This window comes from Natrix helvetica (assembly GCF_964273705.1).
Source record: "Natrix helvetica genome assembly, chromosome: 2".
In the NCBI taxonomy this organism is placed as follows: Eukaryota; Metazoa; Chordata; class Lepidosauria; order Squamata; family Natricidae; genus Natrix; species Natrix helvetica.
Window position 1 is genome coordinate 57,437,475 of NC_138552.1, and position 16,739 is coordinate 57,454,213.

The window sequence follows — 16,739 nt, forward strand, 5'->3', positions numbered from 1 at the left end:
AGCTTTGGAAAAGAAATAGAAATTGGAATTATTAGCATGGAATAATTGATTCCCTGGCTGAAATAAAATCACTGCCCGTACCAAATTATGCTATTTTGAGTGCTTTTTGTAATGTTAAGATTACACTCAAACAGAAAATAAAGCACTAGCCCAGTATGAAAATGTGGGTACAATAAAGCCAACTTTATTAAGAATGTATACATTGAAAAATATTCTCTTTAAACACCCCCCAAAAAATTAAACCTGTCACATTTTTTTCCTGAAATTTTCCTTCATTAATATTTTGTTTTGATTCCTGTATCTGTTGTAGTGATTAACCTTGCTTAAGTTCTTTCTAGGACTTTTTCCAAAAGTTCTTAAGATCCGTTTTTTTAAAAAGAAACTGTCATTTTCCTGCTCTAGAGATGTTTGTGTGACAGCCTTAAGCCTCTTCCAGTCAACTTGAACAAAACTGTGGTGTAAACTATAGTGGAAAAACTGCCGCGGACTATTCCCAGTAGAAATCTTGGAATTCCTTCAAGTGTATTGAGATTTTGTTAGAAATTGAATTGCCAGTGTAATCCATCTTCCTTGTGAGAAAAGATTCAGATAAAGAGCTGGAGCCTAGCAGCATTAAGTATTAGAACATCCCTTTAAATCAATAAGCTGCAAATCTGGCAGTGCATTCAAGCAATGCCCAGTGCTACACTAAAGTCGGTTCCTGCTGAAACAACATTACTAATAACAAATTCTGAGCAAAGATAAACAGGGTGGTGATGCAATATCCTAAATTATACCAGGCTTCGCCTTGTTAGGTTCTACAAAAACATTTATATTGTATTGACATATGTAAGAAAGCAGTTTTTCTTCTCTCTCTTTTTTTCTCCCAGATGACTTTCCAAATGTAGTTATTGAAGGCATTCTCCATGGATTGTTTTATCCTCACCTACAACCCAGGTAGAAAATGGATTTCGATGGAAAATAATCAGAGTAAATTCAAGTTGTGTTCATCGATGCAGGGTTTTGGAGGGTTTTTTCTTTTTTTTTAAAGTAAAAGTCAAAATACTAAAGTATGACACCTGTGTTCGAAGATGGAACTTTTGGGATTTTTTTAATTGTATCACTGAAAATGGCAGCTTTTCAAGGTTATGAATAGGGAAAAACGCTACTAGGTTGAACCTGTGTATTAAACTCTAAATACTTAAATTTTAAAACCGCTGACAAAATGCCAAATTACACTAACTTTCATCATGTATTTATAATTTTTGTGTCTGTGATAAATCATTACCCTAATACTTTTGTCTCAGCATTGCATCCACTGCTGGCAGCGGATACATAAAATATAATAGCATGTATGACTAAAAAATGTAAATGTTAAAAAATAACTACCAAAACTGGAGATGCAATATAAGCTCACTGTATCAGTATTTCTGATGTTATATCACGTAAGTATTATTTTACGAACAGAGATGGCTAACAGCTTGGTTCAGTTTTAATTTAGGACATAAACTCGGCTGTAATTCTTTTATTAGCCTATGGTTAATGTCATTTTGAAAATTTTGTTAATTTTTAACCTTTTGTAATAGAAATAATAATGAACAATAATGATTAATAAAAATAATTAGCCAGTCCAGGGGCAGTTCAACTTGACTCCTGTTTGCAGCTCCTGGAACTTTCCCTAATTTTATTTGCTAAAAATTAAGCAGTTTTCCAAAGGTTTGAGATGGAAGCACATTAAAAAATATACTCAAAACTATACAAATATGCATTAGCACAATTTAAAAATAAAGAAACCATTAGCAGGCCCAGGAAAAAAATGAAAATAATGCTTCTACCCAAATGTATGGTAAAAATCTGCCCATTTTGACCTCATCCCCAAAGGTTTATCCAGCCTATCAACTGTGCAAATGAACGTTGTTTCTCAACATGTGAAATTCAAAATAATGCTAAAACCACAATGAAATAATGAATGTAAAAATACTAACTTATTGGCCATATGTCCATCCACCATTTTGTCAGTTTTGAGTACGTGTGCCATAGCTGGGTAATATTGAGGATGGAGCTGTAACATACTATCCTTAACTTGGGGAGTCACATCTACCATAACAACTATGACTCTCTGCCAATGGGTACCTGGCACAGCACAACATGTTGTAGTTATGCCTTTCAAATACAGTAGCTGTCAGAGATGTTTTCCTATCTCTCAGTTGTCCTGGCAGATCATTCTCTGGGCAGCTTTAGGTTGGCCACTGGAATGAACTTTAACCAATGTTAAAATGACTTCCTGAATGCCATTGGGGATTTTTCCATCTTCTCTGTCAGCGATACTGTCAAACCTTATCAAGCAGTAGATATTATTGCTCAAAGAGGCAACACCAAGTGCAGACAGTACATTCACATCTTCTTCAAAGCAGCTTTCCTGCCTTGGATCCAAATACTGTAAACCTGTCAAGAAGAGACTTCTTTAAAATACCTTCATTTTTTGAAGTCCATTTTCCTGTCACCCAGGAGAGAATTTTCTCCAATGCTGAACAAAATTCAATTCCCTGTTTCATTCAGCCCCAGCATTCTTCCACTATCTTGAAATAAGTCTAGACTTTTATGGTCAAGCCTTTTCACTCTGAATTGGTTTAATAATGATGGGTTCATGTTTTTCTTCTTATTGTTAGCTGTAATGAATATGGGCAGAAATATGGAAAATAATTGATGACAATAAATGATATTCTTGTCTTTGTGTATGTTATTACTATTGTGTTGGGTATAGAAAATGAAAATATATTTACATCTTTTAAACCTAATTAGTCTTGGATTAGTAAAAAAAAATATGCATGACAAAATAAAGCATTGCTTTAAAACAGGTGGTTTTCACCAGTGGTTTAATATTTTCACATAAGGTAAGTAAGCAAGATTTAAATGATAAATTTATAGAATTAATATATAACTATAATAATGACATATTTTGCATTTTGACAAATTCGAAACAAAGTTGGAAGCGAAGTCTTTTAATAAATGAAATCTATGTACTGTTGAAAGGTATGATGCAAGGTGTTTGTCATATCAGTATAATTTGTTTAATTACATAGTAATTCTTCCTTGTCTATTTTCAGATTCATAAATTAGGAAATCCACACAATATGTGCTATAGACGTGCCTGTTGAATAAGGGGGGGGTTGTTCAAAGTTTTAAAATTACTAGGCAAAGATGTTAAAATATTCATAAGATACTAATAATAATACTATGAATATTAATATTCAGAAAGTATTCATAAGATACTAATAAACAAAGAACAAGGGACTATAAACATGTATACTGTAAAGACATATCTGTGTCAATCTCTTTAAATCAACCCTAGAAAGGCAATATCATAGCATTTCCTCATTTAATACCCAGGTATTTTCTGTTACCTACAAGGTCAAGTTGTACAGTCTCTGCAAAGTATTTTCTGATAGAAGCCTCACACAATGATAACCAGACGTACTTGCTGCTCAGTTGCTTCTATTTCTGTCAACTTCTCCAATCATCTACTTCAACCACAAAAGGTTCTTTTACATCTATTTTTCCACTGTTAATGATCACACAATCCTGAAGAGGCTGGTCATCGTCATCTGTTGCCTGAAGTTCAATATCATGTACTACAGACTAAAGAGAGAGTGGCTTTTGATGAAAAGGAAAAACAAGGTATGAAACACACAACAAATAAGACACATGCTGTAGTCTAAATTTTGTGGGATTTTTCACTTTAGAGGTTTTATACCTCTTCATCTGTGATGGAAAACCTATGGCACGCGTGCCAGAGGTGGTATGCAGCGCACATGAGCCACTGCTCCACTTCAGCTCCGCTGCGCATGTGTGCACACATCCCGTCAGCCAACTGGTCTTTGGATCTCTGCTGTGCATGCGCGGGGGAGGGCACCTATTCTATTTCTAATAAATAAAAGCATTGCAGAATTCACCTACCATTCCATCAATTACTTTTCCAAATACTACATGCTTTCCATCTAACCAGCCAGGCTTTGTTACAGCAATGAAGAACTGGGAGCCATTAGTGTCTGGGCCAGAATTAGCCATGCTGACCCAGCCAATGCCATAGTGCTTCAGCTTGAAGTTTTCATCAGGAAACCGATCTCCGTAGATGCTTCTTCCTAGATTAAAAAATAATGGTTTTCATCAGAAGAAGCAAGGCTAGTAAAAGCATTGTTTAGAAAATTTTACAGTACAGGACACTCACTGGTAGAGCTATGTAATATGTGTGTGTGTGTGTTTTCTTTTGTCACAGATCTGGTATGCCCAAATATGCACCTCGTATGCCCTGGTATGTCCTCCCATATTTGGGCATACTAGGTGCTTTGACAAAAGAAAAAACACTTAATCATTCCCCTGGCTGAGCTGATAAGGGAGGAGAGCTTGTGGCTTAAAGGTTAATATAACTGCCTAATATGTAAAAACAGCCCAAGTTCGAATCCCAGCAAGGGTATGGCTAGCTGATGACAGCTAAATAGCTTGAAATAGATCTATACTCTCCCTTCATTTATTTATCAGCAAAAATGCAACAATTGCTGAATATATTTTTCATTGCTGTAGCCTTCCATCTCAATCAAGTGACTCTGGCAGCAAACAGTGCTAAAACAATTAAAAACTGTCAAAAATAAACCTATATAGCAACCAAGAGAATTATCATAATAATTGTCAGGGAAGCCAAGAAATTAGGCCCTTAATTCAGGAGCACATAGCCAGGTTTTTAAAGCCTCATGACAGGCCAATAAAGTTGAGGCCATTCTAATTTGTGAAGGCTGGTCCAAAGGGCAGGGGCTACAACAATTAAGGCACGCCTTCTAGTATTTGGACCTGGCAACATGAATAGTCTCTAAAGAAAATAGTGTTACCTCCAGTACCATCTCCAGCTATGAAGTCACCTCCTTGAATCATAAAATCTTTGATTACGCGATGAAATTTGCTTCCTTTATAACCAAATCCTTTCTAGAATTTAAAATGACACAGTTGCAGTTCAGTAAAGTGACTACAATTAACAATGGATGCAATTAAATGTTTAACAAGACAACTAGTGTGTGTGTGGTCATTTAATTTAATTGAGGAAAAAGATCAGAACATTCTGTTAGTGATAGTCAGATATACACCCACCCAAAGCTTAATTGTGACCCACCCTTTCTATCTGAGATTTAATAATGCCATACTTCTTACTACTTGAATGTTCATCATTTTTCCTCATTAATTGTATTTTATTAAACTTGGAAGGCCACTTGACTCTCTTACTTGGTGAACTGTATGCTGTGCCTTTGACAGCTATCAGACCCAAAAACATTTTTCTCAAAGAGGTCAGAGCACAATTCTTTGAGTAAGGAATTTATCTATGGGTTCCTTCCCAAAAGAGGCCAACCAGAATCAACAACTGTAAGATTATAAACATATAATTACACTGCTGCTTGATGCTACGATGTATGATATCCTTAGATTTGCTGTAAAAGATCAACCTCCAGGAAGTTCAAATTTTTGAATGGCTAATGTATAACTGCATTAGAGAACACTTGTAGCTGAGTGTTGAAATTGCTTGCACACATTTTGTTAGCCAAACTAGATAATATCAGTGCTAGCCAATGATATTACCTAGTTTGGGTAATGAAACATTTGCAAGAAAACAACCAACCTCAGAGAGCACCAAGGACCCCCTTGTCTGAGAATCAAGTATGGGAACAAAACGTACCATGCACTTCAGACTGAACAATAAATCCTGCCATCAAAGAAAATCTTAGAAAATAATTCTCTAGAGAAAAATCTTGAGAATTTGGGCTGGCTGTGGTTCTATAGCCAACTTTTGCACATTCTAAGACTTCAACTTTTTTACTTTCCGTGTCTCTCTAGATGAGGTCAGACAAGACCCTCCTTTCCTTTCCCACTATAAATTTGGTGCTGAAACATTTAACTGGAGATCATCCCCCTAAAGGTCTCCAAACTTGAGAAAGAAAGAAAAAACTGTTCCTGACAGTAACCTGCCAAGACACCCAACACAATGACCAAATTCAACAACCTTTCATTGAAACTAAGGAAAAGGCTTACTGTTTTTCTGATTACTACACTGGCATAACAACCAATTTCTACTTCTATTTACAAAATACTGACATTTGGATTTTGGGGGTTTGATAAACCAGCTCTCTCTCTCTCTGCACCAAACCAGCCAGGCCTGGAGGAGAAGGTTCAAGACATCAACCCTAAACTGAAACGGAAAACATGAACTTTTGCTTATGGCTAGAAAATAATGGTTCAATCACTACTAATCAATATTTTTTAAAAAGCTCTTACCTCTCCAGTTGCAAGTTTAATGAAGTTTTCTGCCGTCTTGGGTACAACTTTTCCAAACAAGCCGATTACAATTCTGCCTGCATTTCTGTCACCAATCTGTATATCAAAGAACACCTGGAAATTTTCAAAAGTAGAAAAATGGAATCACTGTCAATATGATATATCATTGTTAAGCTAGGCTATTTGTTAGTTATTTACTAGAAGATAAAACAGTTATATTCTAATGTGTTGTAGAAGAAACTTTTCTAACGATCTTTGAGCAGCAAAAAGCCTGTTGGCTTATCATTTCTCAATGTTTTCTCCCACTTCTCTGGACTATATTTATAGCATGGAGATGGAAATACCCACTTTTTCTACCTATTTCTGAATGTAAAGAAATATTAGCTACACTTGTTTTCCACCACAAACTATGCAGTATGTAAACCAAAGGCTTATACTTTTATAACCTTCCTATATTATGATCTCAGAGCTGTATCAGGTGGATTACAAGTTAAGAAATATAACTATAAGTAAGCCATAGAGCCAAATGTTGTAACAATTCCTGACTCCCTAACATAAATACTCTTCAATATCTAGCCATGCTTCACAATTATTATTATCCTTCCCCTTATTGTTTTTAAAGTTTCTAATCAAGATTTAAAACTGTGTCTGTTCAGAATGTTCAATTCCAATTGGACTGCATTTGGTAGTAAAGGGGCATTAACACAGTTTTAAAGAACAAACCTTTTCAAACTTCATCATTTTGCATCAAAACCCTTATTTCTCAATATTTCTCAGGGGTTCCATTTTGGTTCCTATCAATAGTCAAGCTATCCAAGTTCACTATTAAAGGAAGCAATATTCAGTTATTACAGTTACAATTAACAACCACAATTGATCCCAAAATTTATGCTGTTAAGTGAGACATTTGTTAAATGAGACATTTGTTAAGTGAGTTTTGTCCCATTATACAATCTTTCATGCCACAGTTGCTAAGTGAATCATTGCAGTTGTTAGTAAGACCTGTTGTCAGTAACAACTGTTGTTAACTAATTCTGGCTTCCCCATTGACTTTGCTTGTCAGAAGTTTGCAAAAGCTGATCACATGACCCCAGGACATGGCAACTCTCATAAATATGAACCAGTTGGCAAGCATCCAAATTTTGATTACATGACCATGGGGCTGCTGCAGTGCACGTAAGTGTGAAAAATGATCATAAGTCACTTTTTTCAGGGCTGTTGTGTCTTTGAACTGTCACTAAACAAAAGTTTGTAAGTTGAGGACTACCTGATGATTTTTCACTTAACACACAACTACTTAGTTTAAAAGTTATGATTTGGAGAGGGAAAATATACCAGCTTTCCCTTTAAAGAAAAAATGAAAACAGCAATTAAAAAACACGCTGTTACCTAATGAACACATATCCTGCCCAATTACATAGGATGTTGTATATACTTTTATTTCTCAAAACTGCTTGCCTTCCCTACACATCATGGTCCTGGAGAAAGCTAAGAAGTTACCTGAGGAACCGTCTAGTCTAATCAGTGTGTCCCATCAAGCAGGCATAGTATTTAGGGACCATTATCAGTTAGACTTTTTACTGGTGGGGTCTCTTGCCCCTTCCTAATACAATACCTTGTGTTGTGGTATGCTGGCGGCCTGCAGAGTTGGCAGCAGAGTCAGACAGTGAAGAGGTGGGGGAGGAGTATGGGCCAGTCCTGAAGTCTGGGGAAGGTTTGGACGAGATCTCTGCATCAGAGGCAGAGAAGGGGCCAGGGCCATCTGGGAGTTATGTGCTGCCTCTGGAGTCTCCAGAGTTGGACATCGGCGATGCAAAGGAACGGGGAGCCTTTTCCCAGTGCGCGCATGCACAGAGCTGCCAGAAGGCAATAACAGTTAAGACAAAAGGGACGACTCAGGAGTAAGGCTTGGAGGTGATTGGCCCTTCCCATAGGACAGTGGTTCTCAACCTGTGGGTCGGGACCCCTTTGGGGGTCGAACGACCCTTTCACAGGGGTCGCCTAAGACCATTGGAAAACACATATTTTCAAAAAAATACGGAAAACATAAAATAATGTTATGGTTGGGGGTCACCACAACATGAGGAACTGTAGTAAAGTGTCATGGCATTAGGAAGGTTGAGACCCACTGCCATAGGACATAAAGGAGGAGCAAAGGCAGGAAGCCTTTGCAGAAAGCAACTTTGTTCATGCTGGTCAGTTTGACTTCTGAAGTTCTGTTTAACTTCTGAAGTTCTGTTTTGATTCTGTTCCGTGTGGCCTTGCAAGCTAATTGCCAATTAGGGTTTTGGCAGCATTTCAAGGAAGATAAAGGTGAGTGCTTATCAGTGTTATCCCGAAAAACTTTGGCAGACTACTGTCGGACTCTTTACAACTATTTGTGACTCATTACGGGCTGTGAATGAACATAATTCACAGCCTTTGAAATAAAAAGAGGGTTTTGGGGATGAAGCATGTGCTTTTTATTGTAATAGGAAGCCTAGGACAGCACATCTTGCTCCTAGAGGTGCGATTAGCGCTCATTTGAATTTTTGGAACAGCATGTAGACTTAGCTATTCCAATTGACAGAAGGGTCAAAGACGGGTATCATGAGGAACCCCTGGGGTGTTTAAGGGCTGAAGGTGATCCTGCCATCTTTTAAACGTGACTTTTTATTCTGTTTTTTTCTTCACTTTGTTTTAATTTAGCTTTTAATTATGTCTCTTTTATATGGTTTTATGGATTCTATTTGTAAACTGCCCAGAGTCACTTGGATGGTGAGATTGGCTGTGTTTTAAAGTATTTATAAAATAAGATTCAAGCTTTACTGACTGTCCATTGGCTAGAAGCCAGTACACAGAAGAATATTAAGCCATGATGGACGAGCTTTGTTAATTGATACCAGAATGTCAATCTTTTTAAGATCACAGTTTCCATTGGGCTATGATCTCATAATGTCTGTCCTAAGCTCTCTTTCAGAAATATGTTAGGAAAGCAGAAGAGAGGGAGGGCTGGCAAAGCAGAGAAATGATCCAGGTTTCAGGACTCCATAATTAGAATCCAGGGTTAAAGGTAGGGGCTCTTGAGTTTGGAAGCACAGATGGTTATATGATTATATTAACTGCATATGCTGCAAAACAGGTATAAACATTAGCAATATTAGAAGGATACATAAATACATCCATCATTCTTCTATGCTTTTCTTTTAAATGTCTATTTCAAGAAAAATCAGGATTCCTCATCAATTGGTCCTGATCTGATATCTACTGAAGCGTGCTATTTATTATAGTGACTCACTCTACATAGTAAGGGAATTAAAATTCCCCCAAGTTCTGTAGATTGTCAAATGTTAGAACACACCTGGCTTTTGTTCTTTATTGCTTCAGCTAAATAACCAAGGCATAGCGATATCCCATATGAAATAAAACCATTTCCCAATGATCTAATTAAAATACTCCAATATTTGAGAATAATATAAATATTTAGACAATTAGTAAAAAGCAAATGCTACTTCAGGTCTCTTTACCAAGATTTATTACTAACAAGAAAAATATATTTCTTTCTTCTATTTCTATAGCATCCCAATTCAACTAAGTGAGTCTGGGTTGTTACATTATGTTTGTGTTATCTCCTTTTAATTCAGAAAACCACTGGTTTAATTTTTCTGAATTCATTCAACAGCATTGTATCACACAAGGGTCACACCAAGCAGAAAAAGATTTTCACTAAGCATGATTTATGAACAGAAGCAATGAATAACATATGGTTTAAAATACCAAAATATTGAAATCATAGTTGCTACTGGCTTCATGATTATAGGCAAATAGGAACAAATGTTTTCTTTTTGGTACTCCATTCATACTCCAGCCAGAGGTGTCAAACTGGCTGCCCGGGGCCAGATGCATCATGCGCAGGCCATGCCCACTCCAGCTCTACAAAGGGAAAAAATGTTATAAAAGGCCACGTGACAGAAACGTGACACCTTGAGTCTGACACCCATGCCCTAGCCAATCCACTGAAATACAAGGCAAGAGCAGCTAAGAGAAAAGTAGCTAATATTACTTTGCTTCATTGCAAATGTTTTTTGCAAATTCTATTTTCTTCTAGAAAAGTGGATAATAATTATACAATACATGCACGACTAGTCACTTTTCATCTAAAATTCTTCCCTTCTCCATGAAATTTCTTAAAGTAAAAACAAATTGAAGGGAAACTATTCTTTCAGGGCAATCAAATTTTAAGAATAATATTTTTTTAAAGCTGTAAGGTTGAAAAAATCCTTATCTATCTATCTATCATCTATCTATCTATCTATCTATCTATCTATCTATCTATCTATCTATCTATCTATCTATCTATCTAACTCTATCTATCTATCTATCTATCTATCTATCATCTATCTATCTATCTATCTATCTATCTATCTATCTATCTATCTATCTATCTATCTATCTATCTATCTATCTATCTATCTATTTATCTATCTGGTAGTCCAAGATTTTTCCTTGCTTTTTGTTCTTAATATGACATGTAAAAACATTCTGTAGAACTACATGGGGAGACACATCTTAAGAAATAATTTGAAAGCATGGAAGCAAAAGTCTTGTTCCTCTCACCTTATGCAATTCTCACTAAACAATGTTAATACACAAATTATATTGACAAATCTTGGTGTGGGTTCTGTTCATATACACACATGCACACAGAAAAAATAATATGAGACAAGTAACTTTAAAATTATTGACCTTGCATTTACCATTTTTCTTCCCTACTACTTCTAATACATTCGTAATTATATTGTTTTGTTTAAATTTTAAGGGATGTGCATTTAAGGGATAAATCTTCCAGTTAGTTTCCAGGGTTGTATTGCCCTAACAAAGTCTACAGATTTTAACCCAAATTCAACTGTAAGGCCACAGTCCAACTGCTACATGTCTCCAGCAGATTGATGCTTTCACACAAATCAATGATATGTATCCAACAGTGATGGCATCTTCCCCCAACTATAGAAATCTGATTCTTCGTCTTTTGTCCACAAACATATCCACACAGGATCACTACTGACTTCAAGTGTCTTATCTCACCCATTACTGAAGCAATGTAAAGCCTGCCCTCATTAGTGTTATTTCAGTGGAACAATACTTCAATGCCTCTAGAACAGGCATGTCCAAAGTCCGGTCCGCGGGCCATTTGCGGCCCGGGGGGCGGTTTAATACGGCCCTCTAACAGCCCTCCCTGCTCTGTGTAAATGCGGCCCTCCCACGGCCCTCCCTTCTGATTGAGGGCGGCAAGCAGAAGACTGTCTGCCACAGGAGGGAGGGCGGTGAGAGGGCCGCATCGGAAGCTGGCTGGGGAATTCTGGGGGTTGAAGTTCACAGGACTTAAAGTTGCCAAGGTTGAGAGACCAAGCCTCACGGGTATCGCCGAAGAACGCGCGCTGTAGCCTTCGCAACACAGGCTGTGAAATGGGCAAACTACCAGGCGGCGCAGGCGCAGTACGTGAAGCACGGGGCCAAGGGATACTTGTAACTTCTCCGCCGGGCTCAGAGAGGTCTGGCAGGCGAAAAGCAAGGAACCTTCCCCCAAGGTGGGTTGGTTTTTTGTTTTTGTTTTTTTAAGGAAGGAAGGAGGAAATATTCAGCCACGCATTAACTTCTCTGCTATCACAGGTTTAGATGGCCCATTAAAGCTCACATGAGCCGCTATAAACAAATATCAGAAGGTTTTTAAAGGGTATCAATAAGCGTACGTGTGTGCGCGCTCGCATATTTGCCGCGTCTAAACTTTGGGGAAGTTTATTAACATCTTAGCGATGTAGAGAATGAAAGAGAGATGCGGGTGAGAAGGAATTGAAGGGGGTAACTCAAGTTCCCGGTTTCTTTCCTTGGGCACAACAACAACAACAAAACTCACATATTTTGCTTCCGCTTTAACAAAATAATGATTCATTGGGAAAATGGGGCATATATCTTCATTTTGGACGCATTTTGGACCGAGCCTATTTGCTGCAGTACAGATCTCAGTTTCACCCTTCACATTAGTGCAGGTAAGCTTTTTTAAAATTTATTTAAAATACATTGTGAAAACTCAACTGTCAGTTGATCTTAATGTTATGAAATGAAAAGTATGCCATTTGCAATTAACTTGGCATAAAATAATTCATTTGCATTTAATTGTAATTGTTCAAAGAATGTTCGGAAAAATGTTCGGCCCTCCAGCATGTTCACTTCATCCAATCTGGCCCTCTTTGAAAAAAGTTTGGACACCCCTGCTCTAGAATGTGCTAAAGCTCATTCTCTCTATCCACTAACTGCAGCACAAAAAATACTACAAACATTTATCTTTAGCTATTTTGGTTTTAAAGGTGTGTTTTCTCTGGATGTAAGTCTTGATATATGAACATTCTACAACAAATCATTAATAAAACAGATTTTGACAAAACTGTGGACTGGAATCTTTCCAGCTCTTATTGGCCAAGTTGTAGACCTCTGGTTTAGAAATGGGAATAGCTCTTTCTGTATGGAAGTTGGAATTAAACTGGGAAAAAGAGCAAGGTTGTACCAACTGTCTATTAGTGGTTCTGACAGGAATCAGTGTGTTATAGTTCTTTTTGCTGTTCCTGCTAACAAGAAGTATCAGATGACTCCATTTATTACTTTTGTGGCGAAGTTATTTTGAGTACTCCATGGATTACTTTGGGTACTGATTGCCTTAGCTTGTTCCTGCCAACTGTCCTTCCCTTGCAATAGATATTATTTGGAAGTGTGTGTGAAATTGGCAAGAAGTTTGCCCCAGCAAAAGCCCTAGCAAAAGGAAGATCAGTAGACCTGTGTACAAAAACAGTCCATCTTATAGGAGGGACTGTGGGATGGATGACACACTATGGAATGAAGCAGGAGGGTATTATCTTAGCATAGTCCTTCTCATTCTGCTCCACTGGCCTGGTCATTTTTGGACACATCTAATAGCCCAGGTACCGATAACCTTGACAGAGATATGCAGGAACTGTTAAGAAAGAAAAAAACTTGGTTCTGAGAGGGAGGAAAGCTTAAGAAATTCAAAATAATCCTTATTCTTGTTGATATGAGACAGAACAAAGAAAAACTTTGCAAACTACAAAATTATGTTTTTTACAACAACAGAGTACAGGTAGCCGTCGAGTTATAACCACAACTGAACCCAAAAGTTAGGTTGCTAAGTGAAACAATCATTAAGTTTGCCCCATTTTACGGCTTTTCTTGCCACAATTAACTGAATCATTGCATTTGTTAGGTTAATAGCCTGGTTGTCGAGTGAATCTGGAATCCCCATTGCCTTTGCTTGTCAGAAGTTTTCAGAAGCCGATCACATGACACCGCAACTGTCATAAGCATGAACCACTTGCCAAGCATCTGAATTTTGATCATGGGGATGCTGCAATGGTCCTAAATGTGAAAAACGGTCATAAGCCACCTTTTTCTCAGCACCGTGGCAACTTTGAACGGTCACTAAATGTATGTTGAGGCCTACCTGTATTATTTCTGTGACCCTTTGTGATGTCCGCTTCTTGAGCTGTCTATTTCAAGGCCGACATCAAGTGACAGACCATCTCAAAAATGTTAGCCAATCTTGAAAAAGTCTAACACCTCCATGGTCACCCTTGCTCCTCCCAAGCCCTTTCCACTACATCTTAAGGACAGCAGTACTGACAACTCAAGGGTGTTACACGTTACTGGGAGGAGGGTGGTCAATTGACAAAGTCAATGAAGGCACAAGAGGGATGGTCAGAGAAGAATATAAAATTGATGCAGGTAAGATCACCTTTATTGTCATATTTTTACTGTGGGAACCCTGGCACACCTTAAAAGTGAAATTCTGTTGCCTGCTCTCCAAATGCTCACACATGCATAGCACACTATATAGAATGCTCTATTCATACATGCGTATAGACCCACATCCATACATAGAAGTACATATCAATCCCTGTCCATCTTGAATGCACAGGGGGGGGGGAAAGCTTGAGAATTCATAAGATCGTTACCGCATTTGGGGGGGGGGGGACCGCATGGTTCTGCAATTCAAACGGGGTTTTGTGGGTGACGCTATAAAACCCTACAGATCATGAATGAGGAAACGGCCGAGGGAAACAAGGAAAATAAAAGACACATGGCAGGTGAGGAGAAGCGCCTCGGAAACCGTCGAGGAAAAGCAAAGCGCACGGCAGGAAGGCGTTACGCTCCCGAAGTTAACTTTTCCGCCTCTGCAGCGGATAGGGAGGTGGAAAGGGGACGGGACGAACCACCCATCCCTCCTGCCCTCCGACTCCTCGCTTCGGGGAGATAGTCACCTTAGCGGTCACGGTGGGCCCTCGCTTTCGGACGGTCTCGGCGCCCCAGAAAAGGCAGAGGAGCAGCAAGCGCGGGGCCAAGCGTCCCATCCTCCCGGCCTCTCCGCGACAGCCCAGCGCCTGCGCGGCTCTCCCTCGCGGCTGACACTCTGGCAGGGGCGGAGCAGCGCGGAGGGAAAGGCGCGGGCGGCGCTTCCAGTCGCAAAGGAACCGGTTTCCATGCTTTCGGTCCGCGGTGGGCTGCGGCTGATGGCCTTCTTTGCCTAGCCTGGAGGGTTAAGGTGGCTCCCAGCTGCGAGTGCGCTTGCGGAGCCCCGGCGCTGAGCGTGGAGCGTCATTCAAATACCACGCTGGCTTTGAGGAGGGGACTTGTGGACATTAGAATTAGAAGGATTAGAATTAGAACAGAGCTGGAAGGGACTTTGGAGGCCTTCTAGTCCAGCCCCCTGCTCAAGCAGGAGATCCTATACTGTGGCAGATAAGTCTCTTTTTAAAAGCCTCCAGTGATGAAGCCCCCACGATTTCTGAAGGAAAGCTGTCCAAGAACATGAAGGACTTCTAGGATGGTCCTAACCTCCCGATTTTGAAATGAAATAAATGGACCTTATTTTTGCATTTGTTTTTCTTTTGCCCGAAACAAATTAGATGTTATGCAGAGGCAATTATGTACTGTGTCTTACCCTAAATATTAGTACAGGTTGATAGCCAGCTGGCAACTGATGCGAGAAAAATACAGTGAATTTCTATAACTTTTTAATATAACATAATGTGTTTAAGTAGGTTTGTGTAAAACCTACCGTGGCTTATGTTACAGTGTGGACTGCTTTTATCCAGCCTAGGGAGGCAATCCTATCTTATTTCAGAATATTGTTTTTGATCTGTAGGGAGAACGAGGCAGGCAGGAACTGAGGCAAGGCAGGTTGAAGCTAATACAGCCTTTATTAACAGTTTAACAAGGCAAAATGTAAGGCAAACCTCGAACTGGCAAAACAGCAACATTTGACAGCTGACAGCCCTTTTTATACCAGAGCTGTCAGACGCTGAACCAATAGAATGGCTGCATTCTCCCGCCAGCTGGCTGTTCGCGTCTTAACCAATCAGGGGCTGGCAATGATAGTCAATGGCATCGTAGCCTCGAGGACCTAAAACACCCTTCTCCTCCCAGTTAGCACATGCATAGTCAGCCAAGTACCGGCTGGCCGGTGTCTGGCTACGCCCCGATCGTCTTAGTTCAGGGGCGGTGACCAAAGGAGTCCTGTGGAATATCAGGAGACTGCACAGCTGAGTCGGTGGGAAACTTGACCGCCACGGGACTGACCAGCTTCTCAGATAAGCCTGGTGACAAGAACACATCGGTGGGGGGTGTTGCATGCGATTCTGTTTGCGTTGGAGCAGCCTCTGCCAATATTAGTTCCCAGGGCAGGATTGGGCCTGCACCGGGTGCTGGTCTGCTGCGCTGGTGGCTCACCGTCTGACCTGGTTGATTTGTCGGCACCACATTCGCCCGTCACTGAGCTGGACCCTATAAGAGTAGGGTCCAGTTAGTTGCGTGATTTGTCCGGGAAGCCACCTTGGTTTGGCCCCATAGTTTTGGGCGTAGACTGGGTCTCCCACATTAAAGGCCCATGTGGAGTCTCCTGCGGGGGGGATATTCTCTGCTGCATACCGGGGTGTAGTCAGTCCAAGGTTGTCCGGAGCCGACGACCCATAAGTCGTTCTGCGGAACTTTGCTTGGGCATGGGGTTGTATGCTGTGCCAGGAGGTATTGGGTAGTTTGCTGTGCCAATTCCCTGGCCCCAGGTAGCCCAATGCCTCCTTAACCGACTGGACGGTTCGTTCTGCCAGGCAATTTCCGGCCAGGTGGAACAGGGTGTCGGGGCGTGTCGTATGCCATGCTGGCCTAAAAACATCTGGAAGGGTGCCGATGTGAATTGGGGCCCATTGTCAGTCAACACCACGTCGGGCAACCCATGGGTAGCGAATAGCCTCCCTAGCACCCTAATTATGGCCTCTGGAGTAGTGGGGGGCATGAGTGCCAGCTCCACCCACTTCGAGTAGGCATCTAGGAGGACCAAGAAGTTCTGCCCTAAGAACGGGCCAAATGGACTCGTGCTCATAGAGCCCGGGGCATGTCCCATT

The 16,739-nt window shown here is 40.0% G+C and overlaps 2 protein-coding genes across 3 annotated transcripts in view; one reads left to right on the forward strand and one right to left on the reverse strand.

The window, feature by feature from the left end:
• Positions 1 to 2,709, forward strand: part of SNX24 (sorting nexin 24) — an 83,897-nt gene extending 81,188 nt beyond the window's left edge. For both annotated transcript variants that reach the window (XM_081943553.1, XM_081943552.1), the window contains exon 7: positions 870 to 2,709. Coding sequence is in view for 1 of the 2 variants with exons in the window: in XM_081943552.1 (XP_081799678.1) it covers positions 870 to 940 (71 nt within the window). In the remaining variant the exon portion in view is untranslated. The remainder of the gene's footprint in view (positions 1 to 869) is intronic.
• A 114-nt stretch (positions 2,710 to 2,823) lies between these two features.
• Positions 2,824 to 14,752, reverse strand: PPIC (peptidylprolyl isomerase C). The gene is made up of 5 exons (XM_081943551.1): positions 14,601 to 14,752; positions 6,295 to 6,408; positions 4,863 to 4,956; positions 3,937 to 4,121; positions 2,824 to 3,618 (listed from the first exon to the last, which is right to left on the reverse strand). Exons 1-5 carry the CDS (start codon positions 14,688 to 14,690, stop codon positions 3,484 to 3,486), a joined length of 618 nt encoding a protein of 205 aa, XP_081799677.1. The 5' UTR covers positions 14,691 to 14,752; the 3' UTR covers positions 2,824 to 3,483.
• Between the last annotated feature and the right edge of the window lie 1,987 nt (positions 14,753 to 16,739).